We start from the raw sequence: 26,518 nt of genomic DNA, 5'->3' as shown, positions 1-26,518 counted from the left end.
CAAATCATATATTACTATTCATAGGATTTTAAACTAAACCTACTCAGTTTTTGCCATTACCAAAAAAAAAGGTGTAGACGGTTCATTAGATGTTAACTTACTGTTATTGAGATATTGTGTTCACAGACAGACAGACAGAGAGACAGACAGGCAGGCAGACAGACAGACAGACAGACAGACAGACACACACACACACACACACACACACACACAAAAGCAATAACATAACTTTTAAGAAAGTAAAAATGTAATAAGATACATTTGAAATATATTTTACAGAGATATAATCAATTTGATGGCATAAAAATGTAAATACTCAATTGGCCATGTTATACAGAATTAGAGATATTCTGTATGTAACTGAATACAAAACATATATACAAATGCAATGCAATTAACTTGTTTCATATGACTCAAATGAGAGACAATTGTGATACCAGCCTATTATAGTATACCTCTGTATTTGCTGACAAAACTTTAGCAAACATTTTGGATTCATTTTCCAAAGGAATTCTGAATTTCATGCGTATAAATTTCCAACTATGAACCCAGAGAACATTCATTCTTGCTAGAATATACAAGCACACATGTATGCATGCACACACACATCCACATATAAGCACTCATATACCCACACATATACTCCACTGAAAATAAAACATTCTAAAATTAAAATTTTGTCCAAGTTGATTGATGGTTTATACATGTAAGTTATTTATTGGTTCTGTCTCTCATTATTCTCTAAGTGGAACCTCCATTCTCTTTATCCTTTCTGCCAAATTAATTTGTTTGTGCGCATGATTACACCGCCAATTCCAACAGCTACATATGTGCGAATACAAACACTCATTCATTCATTAATAAGGTTTTCATTTGTCATCAGTGACTTATTGCACACAGGGGACTTAGCTGCCAAGGAGACAACACACACACACAGTATACTGCATGGTTTTGAACTACAGCAGAGAGTGCATGGATGTAGTAGCATTTTGTAGCAATGAAACTGAATGTAACATAAACTGAATAAAAATTGCTAATCTACACCAAGAACTTAAGTGTATATATTTTTAGAATGACTAAAATTTATGAACTGATCTGAAAAATGTGTCAAATGTGTTTGCTTTGGAAAATTGACTGTGTGTGAAGTGATGAATTGTATAGGTATAGTGAGGAAGTAAAATAGAAATAATAGAAGATAAAATGGAAAATAAAATAAGATAAAAAAGACATTAAAAAGATTTTTATTATAATATTCCATAGAAATCATACTGTGTGATCAGGTGATTTCATCTAGAAAAAAATGATGACATCCTCATGTGCATAGCTGTATGCAATATAATGTTTTTGGTATTACATTGCAGTGCAAATACCACTAGTATGCATGCATATCGATTCAAGTAATGACTGGTACACATGATATATGTGTTCTACATCTCATCTTAGTGGTCTTGCAAATATGACAATTACAATCAGTAATTATAATATGTGATTGTAGCGTACATCTATATGTTGTGTTTACACATACGCGCGCGTGTTTTCGTGTCTGTGTAGTTTGTGTGTGTATGTGTGTGTGTATGTATGTATGTGTGTATATGTGTATATATGTATATGTGTGTATATATGTATATGTATGTATGTATGTGTATATATGTATGTATATGTGTATGTATATGTGTGTGTGAGTGTGTGTGTGTGTGTAGTTTGTGGGTGAAAAGATAATCTGATTTCTAAGTTGCTCATATACTGGACAAATTAAGAGTGGGTATACTCATCTTCGATGTGTGTGGAAAGGTGCTGTATTTTATAACCTGCTGGTACATCAAATGTTTTTTCAAAAGTTGTTATATTCTATATCAATTATTTGTGAATGAATGAATGAATGAAAGTTCAGTGTTTTGTTTTTATGACGTTTGTAAATATATCTCTAAATTTGTTATACGTCTGTTGATAGTAAATGCTACTGTATGAATAGTACATGTTGTTTATATGAGAACATAGAGAGAGAAAATTTTCAAGAAACTCAGGCCTTGTGTTTGCCAAGACAGATATACCAGTAAAGAATGGCATTTCAGGTCAATGCCAACCTTTATATTAGAAGGATAAATCAATATGTGACAGGTTGACATGCCATGTATATGGTGTTCTCCATACTTTCATATCTAATTATATTGATCAACTCACAAAATGACTATAGTACTCAATATTGCCCATGACAATTTGACAGTGCACCGATGTATGACATCAACAGACCGGCTTTACAACTTGTTTCTATGCCATTGTTCTCTTACAGCTTATAAAGATGTCAATGTACTCCAGCTCTGAGAACTTACAAGGAAATTACCAATTGAATTTTCGGTCATTTCTCATGGAAGTTTCTTTCAATGATAGTGGGAAAGGTGATAGCGCCCTCAGCGGCAAGAAATAAATACAGTTGAAGTGGGTGGGGCAAAATAGATATGCGAGATCAGCAACTCAACTGTGGTGTTTACAAAGCTTAATGCTATAGCTTTGTTAGAACAGCACAAGTTTCTCTCTATTTGTAGATACTATTAAATCACACCATTACACCTCAACATATAAGTATTTGAGGTCCAAGTTTGAAGAACACACAAAATCTATATGCCTGACTTGCTTTCTTTATTGTATACAAATCAAATATGATGCACACAGGTATACTGCAGTTACATCAAACTGAGAAAGTAAGCTACAAAATGTTATCATCATGCATGCCTAGAAAATTTGTAATGCACAGAAACAAACTTAAAATCAAACACTCTCACAACTAAGTTGATGTGGGCAGCATACAGTGATCGCTTCACTGAGTGTACTTTCATAAGCTGGGCTAAAGAGGGCAGCAGACACAATGCATTAAGTGAAACTTCCAAATCTATACAAATATATACGTCACTTGACAACATCATCTCAACTTGTCCAACTCGTGACAAAGCCATAAGCAAATATACGAATCAAGTAAAGTGGTAAACTCTCTCTTTTTGTTGCACTTTCCCAAACTACGAACCAAAATACACGTACACATTAATTGTACAAGTCATTAATTCATTCAAACTGACATTATTAGTTAAGCGACAACATTAAATCCGAAAGTTTTAAAACTTCCTTGAATTACTAAAATAAACAAGTGAAAACCCAGATAACTCACTAGGTGCATTAGACTGGTGTAAAAGCACACCTCTTTTTGACTGAAGTTTTTATTTAAATATTATGACCACCTATAATGGTTATATATTGTTTACTCATACATATATTATAATTAAATTTTTGGACAAAAGGAAACCGGCTCCTTCAAATAATTTTGAACTATCTGCTTTGAACTAAAAGTGTCTGTCTTCAATATCTCAACTATCCTGATATAATTACATGTAGAGATGCCATATCACACACCTCATGGTGTTCAGAGTTCATTTTCCGACTCCAAAGATTGATGTACCCTTAAAGGAGTATGCCACTGTGGGAAATAAACACATCTTACAGTGATTTGATAAGTTTGTTTCATTTTTGTTATCTAAGATTATAAAGAAATAATATGAAGCTGAAATGTTCTGTTTTATTGACTTAATCTCTACCTTGCACTTCGCCCAAATTGTTACCAAGGAGTCACTGTTTGAAAATCAGTAGTGTTCCCCTTTAACCCAACTTAGACTTTGTAGGCTCACCACAGATTTCTTTTTTCAAAATAAACTAACTATGATCCTATCTTAACAATCCATTCCTCTGACCTGTAGAAACACCACAATGTAGGCAAGTGAATTTTATTTCAAACTTAGAACAGTTATGAAAAGTTATTTAGTTGAATATTTCCACCAATTTGACTTGGCTAGAGATTTTGAACACATTTATGTAGATACTATAAAGGCAGCTAGTGGTGCTCTTAATGTGAAAAAAAAATAAAACATAATATTATAAAACTATTCATACAATAAAAAGTTTAGGATAGATGGGGCCAAGCAACCATTTAAAATAATAAGTATATTCTTCTACTAAGGATTACTAGTATTCTCTACTTGTTTTGTTTTCTCCTTCAAAGTTTATATATTTAAATCATAATACTCCAAAATTTATTTATTTACATTTCACCACCACCAACAGTTCTACGGTTCAAAATAGTTGTAACATCTTATGCTAAATCAAGCCAATGAAAGAGCTGAAACTCAACATCTCAACCTTTACACTATCACAAAATGGGGTTTATGTATTTGCATGTGTATATTGTGAGTCCAGCTGTACATGACAATGTCATCTGTCCCCACATACCAACTACACACCTTCTGTCAAAATGGCATGGAATTTTGGTTTTGCAAACAGATTTATCAATTGATTTGGACAAAATATTTTAAATACAGAAATCATTAAAGAATGACCCACACATTATGTCTCATATCTGTACCATCAAAGTTAACCATCATATTTGTATTGTGGCTTAATTCAGGTAATCCGTAATATTCTCCTCTGATGGAAAGTGTAATAAGAAAGCCAGTAAGTTCTTAAAACTTGACACCATAAACATGTAGAACTAAAAATAAACCAATTATTTCATGTCAAAGAACATGCATATACTACAAAGGTTGTATTCAGATTTTTTCTCAAGTTCAAATAAAAGACATTTCGATTTAACATTGTTTTACATATTCTGCTTAAATGTGTAAACTTATACAAGAATATTGTGATATTATATATGGAAAACATCAGACTCAAAAAGTGTTGAAAATAAGCCGAGTTAAAAGTTTAGAAAATTACAAAACTTAATATTGTAACATGTATCCTCTAGGCAATGGAATGATCAAATTTGCTGGCAAGTTGCAGTATTATGTGTATATTAGTATCTGGTATTAAGAAATGAATGTTACACCAAAAACTGCAGTCCTTGCTAAATAGTTGACAATAATGCCAGGGAAACACAAAAAAACAGCAATTATTGTTATTGCAGAGAAGTATAACAAACACCTTTACTTAATATATTTTATGTACTGGTATATTTATCACTTTGTTTTTCTTACATAAACTATATCACATCTATTTATCTACTAAAATAGAATCTGTATGACCTAAGTATTCTATGCTGTAATGTTGTATGTATATTGACAATACTGAATTATCAGGACATGTGAGTGAACACTGCTGGAACAAAGATCTGATATATGAGGACGTTTCAGTAGAAGACAACCCACTACCATAGTGAGAGTATACTATGTGAAGTGGTCCTATAATTCAACACAATGTCTGTCTTCAGTCACTATATTCTGGTTTTAACTGTAGAGGGCGCATCATAACTGTGTATGTAATGTGACAGATTAGATACATACATTGTATTACAAATCAATAAACATAGGGGAAGGGAGTGGGTTAGTATGCAGGTCAGGGTATAGGTCATATGGATTATTGTGTGGGGTCATCTCAAGTGTGTGAAGGGGGAGAGGGTCTCAGTATAGGTGACATTTGAACACTGAAAGTGGACTCATAATGTGTTCTTATTGCACTGGTGTCATGTGGGTGCGAACCAAAACAAGACAGTGTCTGTCTTTTGCAATATTGCGTGCACAAGTAATGACAAAATATACACTGGGAATACTACACTTTTAGGGCAATATATCACATAGATACACTGTAGTTTGTACATACACCCTGTAGAAAAGGGTTGAAGTGTAGGCACCTGAATTCTAAAAAATCTTGACTTGGAATTCTGTGAGGACAGTATTGATATCAGTATTGCAACCTTTACTACAACACAGATGCACATGTGGGAAGCAGCTAACACAGTGACTGCCACACACACACATACACATTAGCACATATAAAGTTCTGAAAAAATAGCATGCCACAGAAGTTGTACTCCAAGGTTTACAATTTAAATTTGACATCATGAATTGAAGTGGCATAAACTGCACCGATAGTAAATTGTCAGGAAAGCACAAAGTCTGCTGTAAATATAACTAAGGTCAAAGTAATCTACAATATTTATTTCAAATTACATTACTTACTACTAGATGCTAACTAGGTACACAGAAAATTTGCAAGCTAGAAATTCTACAAAATATATTATATGTGTGATCAGATTGTAAGCTGGAGCAAAGGGGATGGTGTTTGAGTTGACAAGGATAACTCAAAGTTTTGAGAAGTTGGGTGCTGACTCTGTTCTCTCAGGAGGCAGACATAATTTCAGCCCTACACTGTCACTCCATAGAAGAATCAAGGAAAATTGATGGAGGTACAGTACCTATAATTCCATTTTCATGCTATCATGTGTCATCAGTTTGACATGGATGACTCTGAAAGATTTCAATACAATTATATATCAGCATGTCATCTTACAAAATGATTCGATCCACCTTTCATTTTCTATAAACTAGCTATCAACACTATTTGTGAATACACAACACAGTGTCAATTTTAGTGCCAAAACCAATTTAAGTACTTATAATATTGTTGGTATTACAGTAAATACAATTCTCCTGTAAACTTAAACACCATCTATTTGTGTGAGAGCACACCATCAGAATGCTGTGCCATTTTTTGAAATGTTTCTGAAGACTGTGATTTAGACATCTACGATAATGTCAACGTAATTTGTAGGAAAATAACCACTCTTTCCACGGACAGTTCCTTCCAGCCAGTTATCATCAATTCTGCTTGTAAGAGTTATAATATCACCTTCCTGGAATGCAAGTTCTCCTTCATTTTCAGGTTCAAAGTCATACAAGGCTCTGGCACTTGGCTCCTTCCCACCACCAGTACCTTTAAAACAAAACAATATGACATACAGTCAACGGTTTAGTTTAGATTAGGCTTAAAATTCAGGTGTGAAAAGTACAACTCAGAACACCAAAGTAAAGTGTTTTCTGTATGTACCACAACTGTTTATAGCATCCATATCAAGTACAACCTAGAACACCAAAGTAAAGCATTTTCTGTATATACCACAATCATTTATAGCATCCATATCAAGTGCAACCCAGAACACGAAAGTAAAGCATTTTCTGTATGTACCACAATCGTTTATAGCATCCATATCAAGCGTAAAAGTATACCGTTTCATTTGCTAATTGACCACATTAGAAAGGTCACATGCTTGGCTTGTAAATTAACCAATTGAAACAGTATACTTTTACACTTGATACGAAAGTTTATGACAATTCATCTATATACTGGAGTCACGGCATTCCCCTTTAATCACACGTTATATAAACTTTAGTTTATGGTTCACTGGAGTGCCAACAATGAACAAATCAATCTTTTGAGTCTACTTAAAGACCATATCAGTAAGTATTAAAACTAACCTGGTGAAGGGGTGGTAGTATATCCACTGTCTGCATTATCAAAATTATCATACACAGTCTCAGTAGCTTTTACTGTTTTGCGTTCCCTCTTTGGACGACTATTAGCTTCACTTATTCTAAGGAAGAAATAAGTGAAAATGTTCATAGAATGCTACAACTATTTATTACTGTCTAGCAAGCAACACAAGACAATACCACATATATTTGGTTTTTTCACTTTTTGAACAACCTGATCTTGTTGACTCTATATTTGACTGCACACTTCCCAGGATGTACTACACTACTACCAAACCAGAGTGACTGTACAGTTAGTACATGTGTAGATAAACTGTAACATTTCATGTGTATGCATGTTATAAGTGCCTGTACTTTAATTGTGTAATTCCTAACAACAACACAAATCTGTGGGAGATGTAAAAATTGTCATGCTGCTTAATCGAAACTCTATTGTTTCTGGTTTGGTAGTAACATTTTTTGTGCTTATTTAACATGATTATGTGTATAATATTCTTGACTGGTGAAACAGTATTTGGTAAGACTGAACAATGAATTGTGAAATTTTGGGTCTTTTTTTACTGGCAGGAAAAGTATATCTGTACTGGGGTTTTTACTGTATTAATATCAGTATACACAAGTTGAAGTTTCACCTGTCTTGAAGTTGATCAGCCAAGTTCTGTAAAATTTCGGTGGACTGTTTGTGGAACTCAATTTGTGCTTCAGTAAAGGTTAACAATTGACACACTTGTTCAACCTGAAATCAAAGTGAAAGTAAGACTTAGAGATTTTGTGCATTAGCAACCAGAAGAAAACAAACAATGTCTTGTGATTTGTAAACATCACATCTTCTGCTAAACGCTTTTCCATTCTTGGTGTTTACTGTCAAGGTAGATGTCATGGTGGTGGTTGTTGATAGGTATATTTGTGATGTTACAATTTACGATTAAGTTGACCTTGACTGACCCTAGATTCTAGATTCTCAGGATCTGAAGTGGAATTTTACCACCTTCTAAGGTGTGTCATACAAATAGTGATTATTACCCCTTGGTTGACACCATGACCTCCACTCCCAACACTACACATACATAACTACAGGTTAGCCTGAAAAATCCAGTTCCTTCCACTTACATAATGCACTCACTGTGGGTAGTGAGTGGTCACATAAGTAGACTAATAATTGGACCTTTCACACTAAACTACAGGCCTGGTGTGTATTTGAAAAAGTTAACCTTCTTGTTTTATTTTGACCCTCTCGCATGTGGTAAAATGCTACTGCAGGTAGGAGATCCTCTAATAAGGCTCTATTGAATGACATCATGTCATGAATCATTCAAGCATATCAATATATGTATAGATACTGTGATAAAATGTCTATCTACCATCTGGTCAGTTCTAATAAAAGACAGACTTACATCACTGTCCAACAGATTGACCATACCAGTAAAAGCTAATTCTTTAGACTCATCAAATTTATCAGCTGCTTGTTGGATTTCTTCTTCAGTAATGTTTGACCCTGAGAATGTTAAATAAAATGAGATTTATTCTAGTTGCAATGGTTCTAAACTAAAACTACATCTAAACAGACTGCTACCATATACATCATCATAATAGTTTACCCTTTTAGTCTCTGCAATCACAACATAAATTACATAACATGCATGATATTTTACCATCTAAATCTCTACACTCACAACATAAACCACAGTACATTTTTGCTTTCTGAAGGCTGAAGGGTAGAATATATGGTACATGCTATATTAGAAATATCACAGTATATGTTTAATAATACTTACTAGAAAAATTAAAAGAGTTTAGAGTTTCAATGTGCCAATACTGTTTTGTTGATTTTGTTACGAATTACACAAACATATTACAGACACTGATTGTGTGCATGCATACAAAATGATAGTTTGTCTCACTGTGAACACATTCAACTAAAGTTTTGTGTTTCAATCTTCCTAGTCTCTCATTTCACAGTGATGTTTTCTTGTGTTCAATCAGATAAAATGTATCAATTTATATGCATGCACACTATCAATGTCTGTATTATATTTATGTATACAAAATCATAATAACGCCACATTGTGCTGTCTTATTGAAACTCTATACTCTCTTAATTTTGGTAGTACTTCCCTAAATTTCATGTCAGTATTCACCAAAGACAATATACTGGCATATATATCAAATATAGTATGCACACTTAGCTGCCTTCACCTTCAGAACATGTAACGTACTGTGCACATGAAGACATCTATCTATACCTGTATTATAGATGTCATATACATACAGTGATCTATCTATCTATGTACATGCATCATGCAATTAACTAGATAATATTTGCTTCAATGAATGTTAAGATAGATAATATAGACACGTCGTCATTCTGGTTTTTGTCAACTTACAAACTATCTGTGATTATCACTCCATTCTCGGGGGAAAAAGAGAGAAAAGAATGCCAAGATGATTCTCATGATTGAACTGAATTAAAACGTCACCCCACTTTCACTTTCTGAGTTTATTTGATAATTTGAGATAGTTTTGACAAAAGCAGGACAACTTTTGAGGTATAATATCTTAGTTTATGACACTGAACACATACACAACATTATATCATAGCAAATTAATGCCAACATGACAATGGACAATAACATCACATCTTTTACAGAGAGACTATGTTTATATCTGCATAGATTTGTATGTCATTTATGCTAACACCCAATATTTGATTTCACACTGCATTTTAGAATAACTTATGCTTGAGGCTTGAAATAAGCAACTAGAGCAATAAATGGAACTTTGGTGACTGAAATCGCTCAGATTATCAGCATATACAGGGCAAAGGGTCATGCCCTAGTTTTCAATAATCTATTGCATTTCTGAGATAACGAAAAATTTGGTAGCTGGTCGGGTCATTGCTGGCCCTTGTAATAGTACTAATGTTACAGAGCTATTGGTATCCCTATACATAGATTAACACATACTACAACTGTATAGTATAAGGAAAGGATGTTTGTCTGACAACTTTACTTAGTTTGTACTTGACATGATGATAATTTTCATTAGGAGATGAATGCAAGGCTACCCATGCAACTATATACATGTATTGCCTGGATGCAGTTGATTCACTCCATATGTAATACACACTCCACTAAAGTACTGTATAGGGTCAGTAGGCTATCAACACAACTCTCAAATTCTTCCATTTTTCATCATTTCATCAAATGCTTTCAACAGTACTCTACTGAATTAGATCCCACCCTCCCTGAATCATGGATGGTTGTATAGTAGCTAGATAAAACCCTACCAATAAGATACTATAATATAGCAATGAATGTTATATATATATGAAAAGCCCCTCTGATGTCATTGTATTTGTTGCAATCCAAGTATGACAAACATACATGTGAGTTGAATATTGAAGAGGAAACACTAATATATGCTTCATACCCTGAATCTGAAATAGATTGTTCCAAACCCCCTGAATCTCAAATAGATTGCTCCAAAGCCATAGCCATCCTTTATACTCTACATCTTATTACATGTCATAACTTTTTATTGGATTTACATGACAAGACAGTAACCTGACATTACACAGTGAACATAACAACTGCAGACTGCACGAGACAGAACAAAAGCTGAGATAGACATAGAGACGAACAGAAACAAGATCTAAGTTACAGACATCAACACCATTTATACACCAAATTTATTAACTTATTGTAAACACTGATGTATCTACAAGTATTCAATGCCATACAACAATGAATTTAGGCCTTGTTTAGATAGAGGTGTTATCAAATTGAAATACAATAATTCTATAGTGTTCATAGAAGTATGTACCATTTGAATAAAATTATGTAAATGAACATTGAAACAGGTGGATTTGAACCACCACCACAAGTGAATCGTTTTCAAAACTATGCATTTTCATTTAGAAAACAAATCCATGTAAACAAATTAAATGGATAGATATGAAAACAAAATTGACCACTTGTGACCTACTGTGACATACATGTATTTGTATGTACACATAACTTTGTCATTTTCATACATATTCAGCCATTTACACAAAAAGAACATTAAAAGACTGATTTTTGCATATCATCTGAAACATACTTATCATATTCATTTGAAACATCTTGATGTAAACAGGACCTTAATTATGTTGTATAGCACCTTTTCTGAATCAATAATTTTCTTCCTAGTATGAATTCCCGATTTCATTTACAGTTTTACTAAACCATACATCTTTCATCAGTGTACCTGAAGTATTATTTTACCTAGTTTATTACAAATATCTTCCCTAGCCTAGAATCCAGGAATATGGAAATTTTGAATTTGATGATGATGGGGGAAAATAACAAATTCAGAACCTCATTCACATGGATTCCAGGCTATATCTTCCAACACTACTAATTAATACTGAAAACTTTGCAATATCATCAATTTTTAGACGATCTAAAGTCAATATCGGTGACACTGAGTGAGAAGACTTGTAGATATCATAACAGAGTTGACAGATTTACCTCCTGCTTTTAGAGTTGAAGTGAAGAAGAATAAGAAGTCACACAGCATGTGAAAAGAAAAGAGAAAACAATCAATTGTTGGTTAATAACAGATGCAAAGTACAATAATCTATACTAGTCAACAGTCTAGGATTGTAGTTAACTTGGGGTATTACCTACAGTTACACCTAGAATAATGCTTTTATGTTTTAATGATCAGAAGTATCAGTCAGAAAACAGGCACGAATTCCTATCAGGATTTAAATAAGTCCCTAACAAAGGGATAGTTTTCATGATGGATTTGGACGTATCCACAAACTTCCTTGTCTGTGATGCATCTTAGTGTAGGTTGAGCTGTTGCTATTTGAAATTGTAATCTACTTTTCAGTTTGACCAATTAGCAGCATTCTAGGTGTTGTTGTTGTGGGTAATAGTCCAAATCCACTACAAGTCTTGACTCTAGACTAATACTTGTCACAGTACTTCTACTTCTTAACACCACAAACATAAATTTCAAGTCAAGTGTTACAAACAAAACTACACCATCTCAACTCTTAGTCTGTTCATAAAACTACCAAGCATGGATAAATGTAGCCGTTTACAAATTGTTATCTTTTGACATGTTTCAAAATTTGTGTAACTGTAAGTCACCAAAGATAAAGCATGAACATTACATCACCAATAAGACTGGAATCAACTTCTCAAAGCTGATATCTCACTTTTCAAACTGAAACTGTGCAAGGATAATTTCATACATACAGACATTCTTTCCACTTTCTTGTATGTACAGTTTTGTATAAGGGTACACTTGGTAGGTGCACTTACATTTAATCTTTGCTGTATTATTTGATTACATGTACATCAAAATTTTGAAACATGTGTATTACATTTAAATAATTTGACATGGTATTGTACTTGAACTTCAGAAAAACAAGAGCTTCTGCTAATAATAATAATCAAGTAACTATACTATAATGACTTTGCTCAGAGTGGTATGTGAGTAAAGGCTACCCAAAGTCCTCACACATTTTTACTTGGGTTTCCTATCAAAGCTAACATTTACCCCCCCCACCCCCATATAACACATCAACAAAATACTGTACAATGTGCATGGTGGGACCTTGAATCATCATCAACTTGAATATTGATGAATATTTTGGTATATGGATAAATCAATAAGACTAGTATCACTTGATCTGTATAATTATTTGTTATTTTTTTGAACAACTTGTTTAAGTTGTTATGCCATGTATTTATGATAACTCAACACAAGTACAATAACATGACAATTTATTTAATTTGTCAAAGAAATATTTTTTAAAAAGTTACATTATGCAGCTGTATAATTAAAAGAAAACAAAACCAAATTATACCCTGTGCTGCTACTCTAAATACCATGTGCAAGCCATGTGCATTGCTTCTAGATTACCGCACAACTACAATCACCTCAATGCCACTTTTATGGAATGTATAATACATGCCAGGATGACCACAACAAATCAATGATAGCTGACAATTATGACTGTGGTACTCTCAGTTTTCAACATACTCCAAAAGTCACAAAACAAAACTGTGACAGCTAAAACCGACAGTGTTCACCAGAAGACTACATGTAACATATACATTTAGAGTCAAAGTTGCTCATTTTGCAATTTTTAATAGGTTACTTGATAGATAACAACTTTTACTTGTACTTTTACTGCTGAACACAGCATGATTGTTATTGAGGGAAGTTTCAAAAGCAATGGACTTACACAAAACCCTCTCTTAAATCACAAGCCTGCTCTGTTCAGCAATAAAAGTGCTCATATCTAGTGAGTAAAACTAATCTTAACTGACCAAATTACCCATGTTATGTTATGTACAGTACTGTTCTGGCAAACACACCCTGTTTTAGTTGCTTTCTGACATGTGATAGGTTACATACATATAAATGGGCTGCTTGTGTATGCCAGTATGGCCATTAGAAGTCAACAAAACTAGGCAATGAAAATGTACACACAAATAAAATACTGCATGGGTCTTCATAAACTGTAGGATATATTCTATCAGTTGTAATGTTCCACCCTCACTATTTCCTCCTTCATGATGACCAAAGTATGAGGTGTCTGGAGGCTAACATGGTCTCTAACTAAACTAGACTAAGTTAGTAAGTATGAGGACACCCCAACACATCTTGCAGACCAATGTCTGAATTCCCATTCTACTTTGAATGTAGTCTCCAGGCTATCCATGGCTTTGAAACTCAAGATCTTTCTCCACCCCATCTTGCTCAACAAGAAATCATGAGAAGAGATTGGAAGTCACGAATAGCCTCTATACTTGAATGTAATCATATCAACATCCATTAACGGAATAATGTCAGCATGTCACACAGTTTTGATTTGTTTCTGTCTTAGCTTGTCAAACATAATCTCACCACAGTAATAATTGATCAGCTTTAGGAGCTCACTCAAACATATGATTTCCTGAACTTTAAGTGAACCCTAGCAATGGATGACACTGAATACAATATCACTAAAGAATCACAGATGTGAACAACCTTTAATGCCATAGAATGTAGTGTTCTAAAGATAGCAGCTTTAAAATCACCATTATATAACATTTATATAGCCACCATCTAAGTAACACATTGAATTATTCACATTTCAATGATGTTTGTCCATAATCAATATGAAATCACATGTTTGGGTGACATTCCCAATTTGTTGATGTAATCGATCCCTTAGCTTAGAATCCTGCCATGTGGGGATTTTTTCTTCTCACCTTTTCGCTTGCCATGCCTGGCATTTCACTAGTGGCCATTTAAAATTATATGAATGTTCAACCAGAAAGAAGGCACTAAGTTTTTAATTTTGCGTCAGTAGTGTCACTAGACAACTCAGAGGAATAAGCTATTCAATGTACACATAATTACCATATTCAATTGCTACAGGAAATCACTATCTAATTTTAGGTTTGAATAAATGGCTGCTAGTGAAATGCAAGGCGTGGTGGTGGAAAGGCAAGAGTCAATAATTGCCACACAACTGGATTCCATGCTATCCCCAAATGATAGTTTGTGACAACCATTAACCAATGTTCAGATAAAACATGCTACTAGGGCTATCCCAAGCAGACTTATCTTCCATGTCTCCATACAACAAGTGTATCATCTAAAGTGCCAATAGCAGCCTGCAAGCCGACTACAAGCAATATGCGTGCCTAGGTTCAATACCAATATCATCATATATCTATACCCAGATATTTACTGTACGTACATGCACTTTGTTTAGAAAGTTGACTACATTTGGTATATTTAGATACAAGACACAATAAAATGTGTTGAGTTCACATCAGCATACCAGCTTATTTTGGTATTGTATTCACATCGTCTATATTTGGTCTCACAAACAAGTTCTTTCTTACACACAGACATTCATGCATGTATACACTTACATTGTATGCACACACACACACATGCACACACGCACACACACACACACACACACACACACACACACACACACACACATACACACACACACTTATTTATTTGCAACATCTTATTTGTAAAAAATTTATATTTTGCTCTAATACAATCCTTTCTGCCTCAAAAACAAACAACCTGAGCTTCCAGTTCAAAGATGTTCCATACAATACCAAAATAACACTGAAACACTTTTAAAGCCCAATTGACTGTGACTAAATATACAACTTAAACTCATTATGTCACCATTAATATTTCTGACAAGTCTTCAACCAATGTTATGATCTACAACTTACAAGTCTCACAAGCGCAATCTGTGTAAGCAGATCTAAACAAGTGACAACCAAACTTTATTTCATAGCAATATTTTATACGTTTCACTTATTCTTTATGTTTCTTGCACTGGTAAAACTGTTATATCCACACTTTTTTATCATAATATTTTGTATGTTTCATTCATTTTTTTTGAATGTTTGTTGTACTGTTAAAACTGTTTTATCCTGAGCCCTGAGACTTGTAGATGTAGATGTTGTGTAGGATCACAAAGTTGTAAATTACCTCCTGTGTACAAGTTGAGAGATAAATGTCATGGAAAGAAAGAAAACAAGTCAGAATTAATAGGAGTGTTTGGGACACCACTAATTGACAGTAATTGTGGAAGTAGTATGTTGAGGGGGCACAGTCTTGTTTTGGGTAGTTGTAGGAGAACTGTTACCGGTTTGAATAGCCAGGTGATATCATCTAGTTAATACTTACAAAGGAAAAAAAAGTCATATCATTAGTATTACCCTTAAAAAATGCTAAGCATAAGAAAGTCTTAGATTGAGTTACAAACTTTGAGAATAAGTTAATTTCGGGCAATTAGCAGTAATGATTCTTTGTATCATCAGCAATCAAACACATGCCAAGTTTTTTATGAAAAGATTTTTCAGATAGAATATGACTGGACGGCCATGCCATGGAAGAATCTATTGGTATAGTTCACCTATCCTACGACAACAAATGATGCCATAGACAGAAGTATTTGAGAGGAAACCAGATTTTAATGTGAAACATCCAACACTATCCAAAGATGAACTGGAGTCTATCAATATTGCAGATACAGAGAAATCATTCCGAAGCATTTTTCTCAGTACTGAAAAATGCATAATTAAAGAGGTGTGATAACTATTGCTGTTACTCCAATTGTGTTGTGAAATGGTGAAAACTATCAGAAAATAACATACCTTGAGCAGACCAAGTTTATATCAAATTTTGGAAAATATTGAGCATATCTATACAAGGTATGTTCAGTTGCTGCACTGTAGTAATGTAAACACACAGCACTGTCTTCTCTACAATGACCATGTTACAAAGTGTATGTCATAACTAAGCTTGGATTTACTATAACACATATCTACAAGATGAGTCTAACAGCTTTGTTTTGAAATCTTTTCTATGGTAAGCATGGACTTAAACTATTTGTGGAGAGTCCTGATTATAATCACATAGCCAAACTAGGGAATGTCTCTATGGTGCATCTTTTTTCCCTTCAGAATTTAGTCAGATACTCATTTAGCTTCCTATTTTATATAAGTTATTTTATAATCTATTGAAATGAGATATTGCTGAGTTTTTTAATTCAGTGAATACTTCATAAGATTTCAAAAGAAGGAATTCATCATTAAAAAAATGTTCTTCCTCTCGATGAGTCTATGGCCCTGTCTCTGTCTGTAGCTGTCTGTCTGTCTGTAGCTGTCTGTCTGTCTGCCTCTGTCTCTCTCTCTGTCTCTCTCTGTCTCTCTGTCTCTCTGTCTCTGTCTCTCTCTCTCTCTCTCTCTCTCTCTCTCTCTCTCTCTCTCTCTCTCTCTCTCTCTCTCTCTCTCTCTCTCTCTCTCTCTCTCTCTCTCTCTCTCTCTCTCTCTCTCTCTCTCTCTCTCTCTCTCTCTCTCTCTCTCTCTCTCTCTCTCTCTCTCATTTTCGTTTCTTGTCTTGTCTCACTACAAAGTTATATCCTTGGATTCCTCTATCTCAACCCTTACCACTAGTTTTCCAGATTAATCTCTCAACCCAATCACTTCCTTTCAGCAAATCCCCCTGGCTGACTTCAACCTTCTATATTTTTGTCATTAAAACCTTCATCTACTTTCTCCCTCATCGTCATTATGCAAGTATTTGGATTCTCTAACTATCGCTACAAACAGCTGACATCTAGTTAGCAACTTTACCTAGCTGTTACTCTATAGGGTACAATGTTCTCCCTAATATTTTTATTTTTTTATTTGTTATTCTCTTTAAATACGTTTATTTCATATGATGACTGAAGTCTATTTATTTTCCACTTTAATATTTGAGTGGAGTGAATATAATTCCTACTCAATGTGGTAGTTTGGTGCTTATAAACTAAATTTATTAATCCTTCAGCCCTATCACAGTTTTCAAATTTTGATACATTTGAGTACTCGGAAAGTATTTTCACACACGATCAAACAGGAACTTTGAAATTACATGAGGGCCTAAGACCCCTGTTACTAACTCAGGGAGAACACTATGGGATATATATGGGTTGAAGACAGCAATACAGGACAATGATAACAGCTCCCTTAACCACATGCATAACTGGCTTGCTATAATTAAATCTAGTTAGTCAATGTTAAACCATGCAATTACTGATACCACGTGAATCACCCACAACTCACTACAGAGTGTGAAATGAATGTTTGGGCTGATGAAAATTTGATTTTTTAATTACCAGCAGCTGAAGTAGTAGTAGTAGTAGTAGTAGGTCCTTTTTATTGTTTACAATATGGTGAATGGTGTAAGTGGTTGTCATGGAAAAAAAGAGAAGTAGAAGAATCATGTACATGTATCATAGTCAGTTTTCACACACTGTCCCAAACATCACGACGTATTATGTGCAATTTTCTGAAAGTCTTGGCGTTTTAATGATTCAATTTGAATGTTAGTAGATGAAAAATTTTACCCATCACCAGCTAGTTGTCAAGAAATTTAACAGAAAATTAATAACTGCTGCAAAGGAGCATCATATTATTTCATAATTATAACAACAAAATTACAATTGCTTGAAAACACTGAAAGCATTTCTGTTATTTCTCATGCAGTCTGGCATCACAAAATTTTGATTGACACTGCAGCACACAGACTTGACATCAATATTATTGTTTGGAAATTAGTTATACATCTACAGAAAGAGTGACTACTTTAGGGTCCATTAACAATACGGTCACAGAAATCTACAGCTTATTCCTACATATGAATGAAATCACTTTAGACCTAAATGGGAAAAAATCAACTTCACTACCAGTTTTTTCTTCCATGCATCAATAGGTATATATATATGCTACAAAAAATGGCATACACAATATAGTCAAGGCAATAAGTGGATTGATTAGCAACATACCCTTGGTTTGTTTCCTCTTCTTACAGTCATAATCTAGACGTCTTGATTCAACCTTCTTTCTATGGTGCTGTAATATGCAATGAATACAAACAATGATTCTAGTACATACTATTCAAGTTTGATATAAGAATAAATCCGATTGTCTACAATTAAAGTATTTATTTCATTACCAATGTTTTCAACCTCACACAGGAGGTCTTCATCATGTCTTTATTATTTAATTTCCAATGTTTCAACCTCACACAGGAGGTCTTCATCATGTCTTTATTATTTCATTACCAATGTTTCAACCTCACACAGGAGGTCTTCATCAGGTCAAATCTAGCCATTTATAGCAACCTCATCCCTCAGGTGGTAAGTAAGGGTAAATGACATGATTTTATATTATATTATTCATTCACCATTTCACCTCAAATAATATTGATATTCCCTGTTTTCATCAACTCTTCATACATGTCACTTAAAATATGCATGCACCCCTCCCCTCCCCTCCCTTCCCCTTAGTCTGCAAGATACACCATGCCAGGGTGCACTCATACATCAGTCAACCCCTTACAGTGGTAGGCCACGGAGGGCAGAGTGACATTATGTATCTTACAGTCTACCCTCCCGAGGCTGTACATTTCACAATGAATAGTACATAATTACAAAATAACATACATGCAACAAAACTATGAAACATTCTCCCACCACCCACATCCCCACCTCCCGAACCTCCCCCACCCCTTCGCTGAAACACAGACATGAAAAAAGTAACTTGGCTGTGTATCAACAAACATTACTTTAATTATGAGCCATTCATATGTTTTCCACAGTAATTATTGATAGAGCTGTTACATATATATTTGATTGACAAAAGAATATTTTGGTCGTTTTATAAAAATGACAGGTGGGAACCCACTATTCTTTGTCTATAAAGGCCTATGACACACCTGAAATCTTCCAACTAGTTTGCTATAACATGACTACTATATCTGTCAAATCCAACTGACTATTATTAAATGTACTTACCAAAATTTCTTTAATTTCTTTTGTTTTGAGGTGTTCCATGGGATCAAGGAAATTTTGCTTGATATTGTAATCCATGGAATCTTTAACTTCTGACAGTTGCTTCATAGTCTCACCAGAATCCAATAAAGCAGCACCTGTACATAAATATATTATTGATTCAAATATACTCCTCATTCATTGGTCTTACTCTGATTTTGGTTGGACATAAGCCCTGTGATTCCATCAATGGTTTATTGTTATCTTACACTTTAATGTTTTTGCCAGGATTTGGGTAAACCTGGTTACATAAAGGCATAATTAATATGGTTTGGGTACCCGGTTACATAAAGGGATATATGATTTGGGTATCCAGTTACATAAAGGGATATGATATGATTTGGGTACCCAGTTACATAAAGGGATATGATATGATTTGGGTACCTAGTTACATAAAGGGATATGATATGATTTGGGTACCCAGTTACATAAAGGGATATGATATGATTTGGGTACCCAGTTACATAAAGGGATATGATATGATTTGGGTACCCCGGTTACATAAAGGGATACGATATGGTTTGGGTACCCCGGTTACATAACGGGATATGATATGATTTGGGTACCCAGTTACATAAAGGGATATGATATGATTTGGGTACCCCAGTTACATAAAGGGATACGATATGGTTTGGGTACCCCTGTTACATAACGGGATATGATATGATTTGGGTACCCAGTTACATAAAGGGATATGATATGATTTGGGTACCCCGGTTACATAAAGGGATACGATATGATTTGGGTACCCCGGTTACATAACGGGATATGATATGATTTGGGTACCCCAGTTACATAAAGGGATATGATATGATCTGGGTACCTAGTTACATAACGGGATATGATATGATTTGGGTACCCAGTTACATAAAGAGATATGATATGATTTGGGTACCCAGTTACATAAAGGGATATGATATGATTTGGGTACCCCAGTTACATGAAAGGGATATGATATGATTTGGGTACCCCAGTTACATGAAAGGGATATGATATGGTAAACCTGGCATAGTTTCCAGTACATTTTGATCTATATACAAATTGCTGTCTAAAATTAAATCAAGGCATTATACAACCAGTAACACTGAAGTAAAGCACTTCCTGTATGTGCTACACTTGTGACGTTGTGTATAGCATTCACATTACAATAAGTAACACTGAAGTAAAGCACTTTCTCTATGTGCTACACTTGTGACATTGTGTATAGCATTCATATTACAATGAGTAACACTGAAGTAAAGCACTTCCTGTATGTGCTACACTTGTGACGTTGTGTATAGCATTCATATTACAATAAGTAACACTGAAGTAAAGCACTTTCTGTATGTGCTACACTCATTTATAGCATTGATATTACAATGAGTAACATTGACGTACAACACTTTCTATATGTGCTACACTTGTTTATAGCATTCATACATATCAAGTGTAAAATTATACTGGTTTACAAGCCCAGCATGTGGCCTTTCTAATGTTGTCAATTAGCAAATGAAACAGCATACTTTTACACTTGATATGGATGCTATAAACAATTGGGGTACATACAGAAAACACTTTACTTTGGTGCTATGGGTTGTATCTTAGCTATCACTTACCAAAATCTGAATCATCCCCTAGCTCTTTTCCATACTTAAGGAAACAATCACCAAGAACACTTTCAACTTGGGGATATCTTGAGTTCTTTGCCTGACCTCTCATCTTAGAGTATGTATGTTGGGCTGCTACTTTGGCTCTTGATGCTGTGAGTCAAAGAAATAAATTCATTCTAATCTGTACAGACAAAGTCACACAAAACTGTATTTTATGTATTTGATGGACACAATAACATTAAATATGCTAATTATGCTAATTAGCACATATGGATTTTACCCCTAACACTAATCAGTTTTTGTGGTTACAGGATCAAATATGTGTACCAAATTTCTATAAGATCATATGAGATATCATGTATACAGACAGATGGGCACACAGAAGACATATGGTTTGAATTTACTTTTTTTGTAAGTGGACTGTGTGGACCACCTGTTTTAGATTTAGTGTTCAACAATAAGATTTAAATGGGCAATTATTATTAGCTTCACCATTTCATCAGTTATTATTAGAATTCAGTCAATTTATTTATTTAGTTTATTAGATTCAGTCAATCATTACTAGAGTCATCATTTCATCTGCAGTTTGTCCATCATTTTTGTCTTCATGCATGTTTTGTAGTACATGTACCTCTGAAATCGTTTAACTAAAAACTGGTTGTCACTGCAATATAAAATTTGATGAATATAATTATTGTACACATATCATCAATTAATGTTTACATTGTGACCATAAACCAATAATACTTTATACTTTATCTAATGATTGCACTTTGAAACCAATAATTGGTCCTGTGGCATTGAATGGGGGAGGGGAGGTGTTGAAAAATCAAAATTCAGTGGTCACCGGACTGTGGACGGTTACTGGACTCAATATAGTCCACTGCTAAATTTAAACTCTGTAGACATGATCACTACATTTTTTTTTCTCTCCTTACAAGTACTAATAAAGCAGTATAGGGTATAATGGGAAGTAAGCACCTGGATTAGGTTGTAGATATTCAGTGGTTTTATTTATTATGTCTTCAACTGCTGTTTTTGTCACATCTGTTTTCTAAAAAGAAGAAGAAGAAGAAGAAGAAATATACTATAATTAATAAGGCATTATATTTTTAAAGAAATAAAGGATAATTATTATTTCCACAACATTACTTGACCTGAAAATAAATCAATACTATTGACTGTGTGATTGCTTCGATACTAATAACTCATGGGACAAACTGAAAATGGCTTATTTGTAAGACAGCATGAATATGTATTTGCAAGGCTTAAAGAGGTGTTATTCATATCAGAATTTTCACACTTCCTGTTCCTGTTTATTACAATTCTAATTTTCTTGTTAAGTTAGAAATGTTGTTCATGGTTTTTACAAAATTACTGTAAATCTACAAATTTCTGCTACTAGAAAATTTTGCAATTTTAGAGTTTTCAAGTTAGATCTCAGGCCTAATGATTGGTATGTTGCGTTAATGTACATGATGGCAGTTTAGTCACTAGTTGTGTCTTTGTTTTCGAGCAAAATAAGTGAAATAAGTTTTTCGAAAAAATATCCAGGTTTACAATAGTCTTCATACAGTACAGTTGTATGTGACTTTATTTAAACTCACCTACATCATATCACTGAATACTAATGACTATAATCAAGTATTATTGTAAATATCTTATTTTTCATAACATTTCTACTTTTTTCTTGACATAAAAGATTTTGGACTATACTATGATAAATTCCAAATTATTTTCTGAGATTTCAAAATATATGGTTACCATAGTATCAATATTAGGTTCAACATTGAAATAATGTATTTTGAAAAATCTCTCTACATGTACGGTTGATTTGATCTCTAATCACATGACATTTGACAATGATGAAATGTGATCGTGTCAAATGTCACATGATAACCCAACACTATGGCCTCTAAGAGTCTAACTACTGTTTTGAAAACTGTACTGAAACGGACATCCTTTTTGATACACTAACATCAACTCAATTGTAATCATCCACATTTTACCTTAATTATCACAATAATGTAAGTACCAGATAGTATTCAGAAAAAATAAAGACATCTTTAGGGGTACTTCAGTAGCTTTTACATTGTACGTTTAGGTTCAAATAAGTAGAAAGTCGAGTAGAAATTTGTTTTGATTTACAAATTAATGTCTCTTTGCCTTTTAAAGGCTTACTCTAGATTAGGATTAAAATAGAGACATAAATACAGTTGTTTGAAAGAGATACAGAAAAGGTTGGCCAAGAACATAAGAATGATGCCATGTAATCCATAACATGATTACACTATGCGATGACCTGGGATTGAAACATAGCCCTTTAAGTTCAGGTTCACAAAAGTTCAATTTATAGAGAATAGCATTTGAATATCATCAAATGAAAATTAATCTATGGTTGGTAATTCATGTGTTGCATACTTGAATATCAGCTTTGAGTTACAAATACCTAAGTGGATTTGAAATTCAGGTCCAAATAAGTATAAAAAGAAAACAAATTGAATACACTTTGATAACAGAACTGAAGGAACACACCAGGTGAATGACAAATAATGTCATCAAAGTGGGTCAAAACAATCATGACATTCAAGGAAAGGTGAACTCAATTCAATACAAATGATTGACAGGAGGTGCCATGGGACAAGTTCTGTAATATCAACCAAGTTCACGGTCACCATATGGAAACTCAGTGTCGACGGAATATGAATTGAAAATGAATTACTCAAATGTTATTTACGCAGTTCATAGTATCAAGTTATTTTATTCATTTTACAAATTATACTGGATTGGATCAAATAGGCAGGTTACATCTTAAATGTATCTTTGAATATGTAATTATTGAAATAGAACCACGATTAAACTCCTTCATTCTGTCTGGAGCTTGGAAGTCTAATAATAAAAAAAAAAATCAATTTCCTGTTTGAAACTCTCCAATTCTTCCTTTGTACATCTTCAGATTCACATCTATTGTAAGACAGATGCTATAAACTATTCATTCTGTTTCCCCATAATATTTATGGACGACAAAGTTGGCAGAGATCCAACCCTGCATTGCGTGATATTTCACAACACATTTGAACTTTATTTCACTCTCAAAACTGCTGGCTTTACTATATCTTCCATTAATTAAAATGTAAACACTCCTTGGAGAAGTTTCAGAAGAAATTAATCAAAACGGACTCCTGTTTATAAACTTAAAAGGAAATAATATAAGTGGTGTTTATAGTATTTGGTTGTTTTCTTTTCTGTGTAAAAGATCACTTTGTGGATAAATGTAAACTCACCCTTTCCAGTTCAAGAAAGTCTTCATCCAGCTTGGTATGTTCAGCACCTCCTATCTTCTCACTCATGTACTATATAAACAGATAAAAGTAATACCATACTTTTGTCAGAGAAAGTATGTATACAAATAGTCTGCAAATGACAACGGATTTTTTAAATTTCATTTAGTATATGACCTAACAGTTCAATATTACAACTGTTTTGTACAGTGAGGTTAACAGAGAAGATACTGTAAACCTAGATAATTTTGCTACTAGTACTAGAAAATTTTGTGTTTTCCCAACTTTTTCAGCTAGTTCTCAAAGAGTAATTTTCACTCATTACCAAACTGGCACATGTACATGTACATTGTGTTCATTTGCAAGAAAGCATTTTAGTTGCTGCTTATTTTTGAGATTTTAGTTGGCCAGTGAAATAAGCAAAAATAAGTCTTTGGTGAAAATTTCCCCTTCTCATGTCACTTCATGCCATATTTTCGTGTTATGTTTATTCTGCTATTATTCTCCAAGTCATCCTGATTTGAGACACTTCCCAGTCTGTAACTTGTCCCCATCCAACCTTCCCACTCACATATCCCTGTCTCATATCAGTCAATGCTATATTTTCTTATTATGTTCATTCTTAGACTATTCTCTATGCCATTCTGATTAGACACTTCCCAGTCTGTCTGTAACTTATCCCCATCCCCACACCCCATCCCCACCCCCACCCCCACCCCACTCCACCCATGCAACCATCTCATGTCAGTCCATGCCATACCTTCTTATCATGTTCATTCTTAATCTGAAACTATTCTCTATGTCATTCTGATTTGAGACATTAGTAAAAGCTATCTGTATCAGGAAAGAAACAGGTTGTTTCTATGGTTACTTTGACATGGCTATTTCATTCACACTCACTAGTCATCACACTAATCACACACTTTACTTTGACAGGCAATTATGACTAAGTAGAATAATAACCAATAATGACTTTTTAATTTCAACACTGTCTTATTAGATTTCAATTCCATCCTAATTTCAGCATTGGAAATAGATAGTCAATTTCAAACACTGTGTTTTAATCAATTGGATAGTCTTGTGAAAGCAGTCTCTAAAACTGTCTGGCAGCCACTGCAGTTTTATTGCACAGGCTTGAGTACATTTACGATTCATGAGACTGAATCATATGGCAAGGGTGATTATGTCAAAGACAACAAGAAGTATTCTTAAAGCTAGCGTTATTTGTAATTTGTTAACAGGAGAAGCTGTTACTGTTAATTACACAACATAATGGAAATGCTTACACCAACAAGCAGTATGTTTAATAGTTATTTTTGATGAGGCCTGATAAAAAATTGTGTGGTTCTGATTAAACTCAATTTTAGAATAGGTCACAGGTGGGGTAAGTAGATTTTTTATTTTATTTCTTTTTTTTCTGTGTGAGTGTCTAGTTCAGGTTTTCCGGTTTTCCAAATGGTCTCTGTATTGTTTATTTCTTCCTCCCAGGTGTACAGCCATTACAGATTGGAAGAACAGTTTTATTTTGTCTTTTTAAGTTGATGTCAGTTTCTACATCCACTATTTCTCGTGAGACTTCACAATTTTTGTGATTTTATTGATTATTTTTTCTCGAATGCTTAAAAAAAAAGCTTAGCCGGGTCAGAAGTGAAAAGCTAGGTGGGGTCGGGTAACCGGAACCAAACAATTATTTTTTTAGGCGGAGGAGGTAAAGTCTACTAGCAGCAAAAAAAGCAAAGGATAAAATTTGGTCTTTCATAGATTTCCATGCATGCAGTAACTTTACATTTGGGAGAGGAACCCAGGTAAATACCAGGGAACGCAATAAGTTTCTGTTTGTAAGGAAATCAATCATTTTAACGTCAGAATAAACTTTATACATTTGTAGTAAAGAGTAAATTACATGTACATACATACATACACACACACACACACACA

The 26,518-nt window shown here is 33.9% G+C and overlaps 1 protein-coding gene across 1 annotated transcript in view; it reads right to left on the bottom strand.

Annotated features, from left to right (window-relative positions):
* Positions 1–2,626: 2,626 nt before the first annotated feature.
* The window catches only part of LOC144443733 (endophilin-A3-like), a 33,720-nt gene continuing 9,828 nt past the window's right edge, over positions 2,627–26,518 (bottom strand). The window contains exons 2-10 of the mRNA XM_078133274.1: positions 24,584–24,652; positions 22,281–22,353; positions 21,306–21,449; positions 19,675–19,808; positions 18,664–18,730; positions 8,702–8,802; positions 7,940–8,043; positions 7,293–7,408; positions 2,627–6,750 (exon numbers count right to left, since the gene is read on the bottom strand). Coding sequence (XP_077989400.1) covers positions 6,554–6,750; positions 7,293–7,408; positions 7,940–8,043; positions 8,702–8,802; positions 18,664–18,730; positions 19,675–19,808; positions 21,306–21,449; positions 22,281–22,353; positions 24,584–24,652 — 1,005 coding nt within the window. The 3' untranslated portion in view covers positions 2,627–6,553. The remainder of the gene's footprint in view (positions 6,751–7,292; positions 7,409–7,939; positions 8,044–8,701; positions 8,803–18,663; positions 18,731–19,674; positions 19,809–21,305; positions 21,450–22,280; positions 22,354–24,583; positions 24,653–26,518) is intronic.

This window comes from Glandiceps talaboti, chromosome 12 (assembly GCF_964340395.1).
Source record: "Glandiceps talaboti chromosome 12, keGlaTala1.1, whole genome shotgun sequence".
NCBI classification, from domain to species: Eukaryota; Metazoa; Hemichordata; class Enteropneusta; family Spengelidae; genus Glandiceps; species Glandiceps talaboti.
The sequence above is the reverse complement of the archived record's forward strand: the minus strand, read 5'-3'. Positions and strand labels throughout refer to the sequence as shown.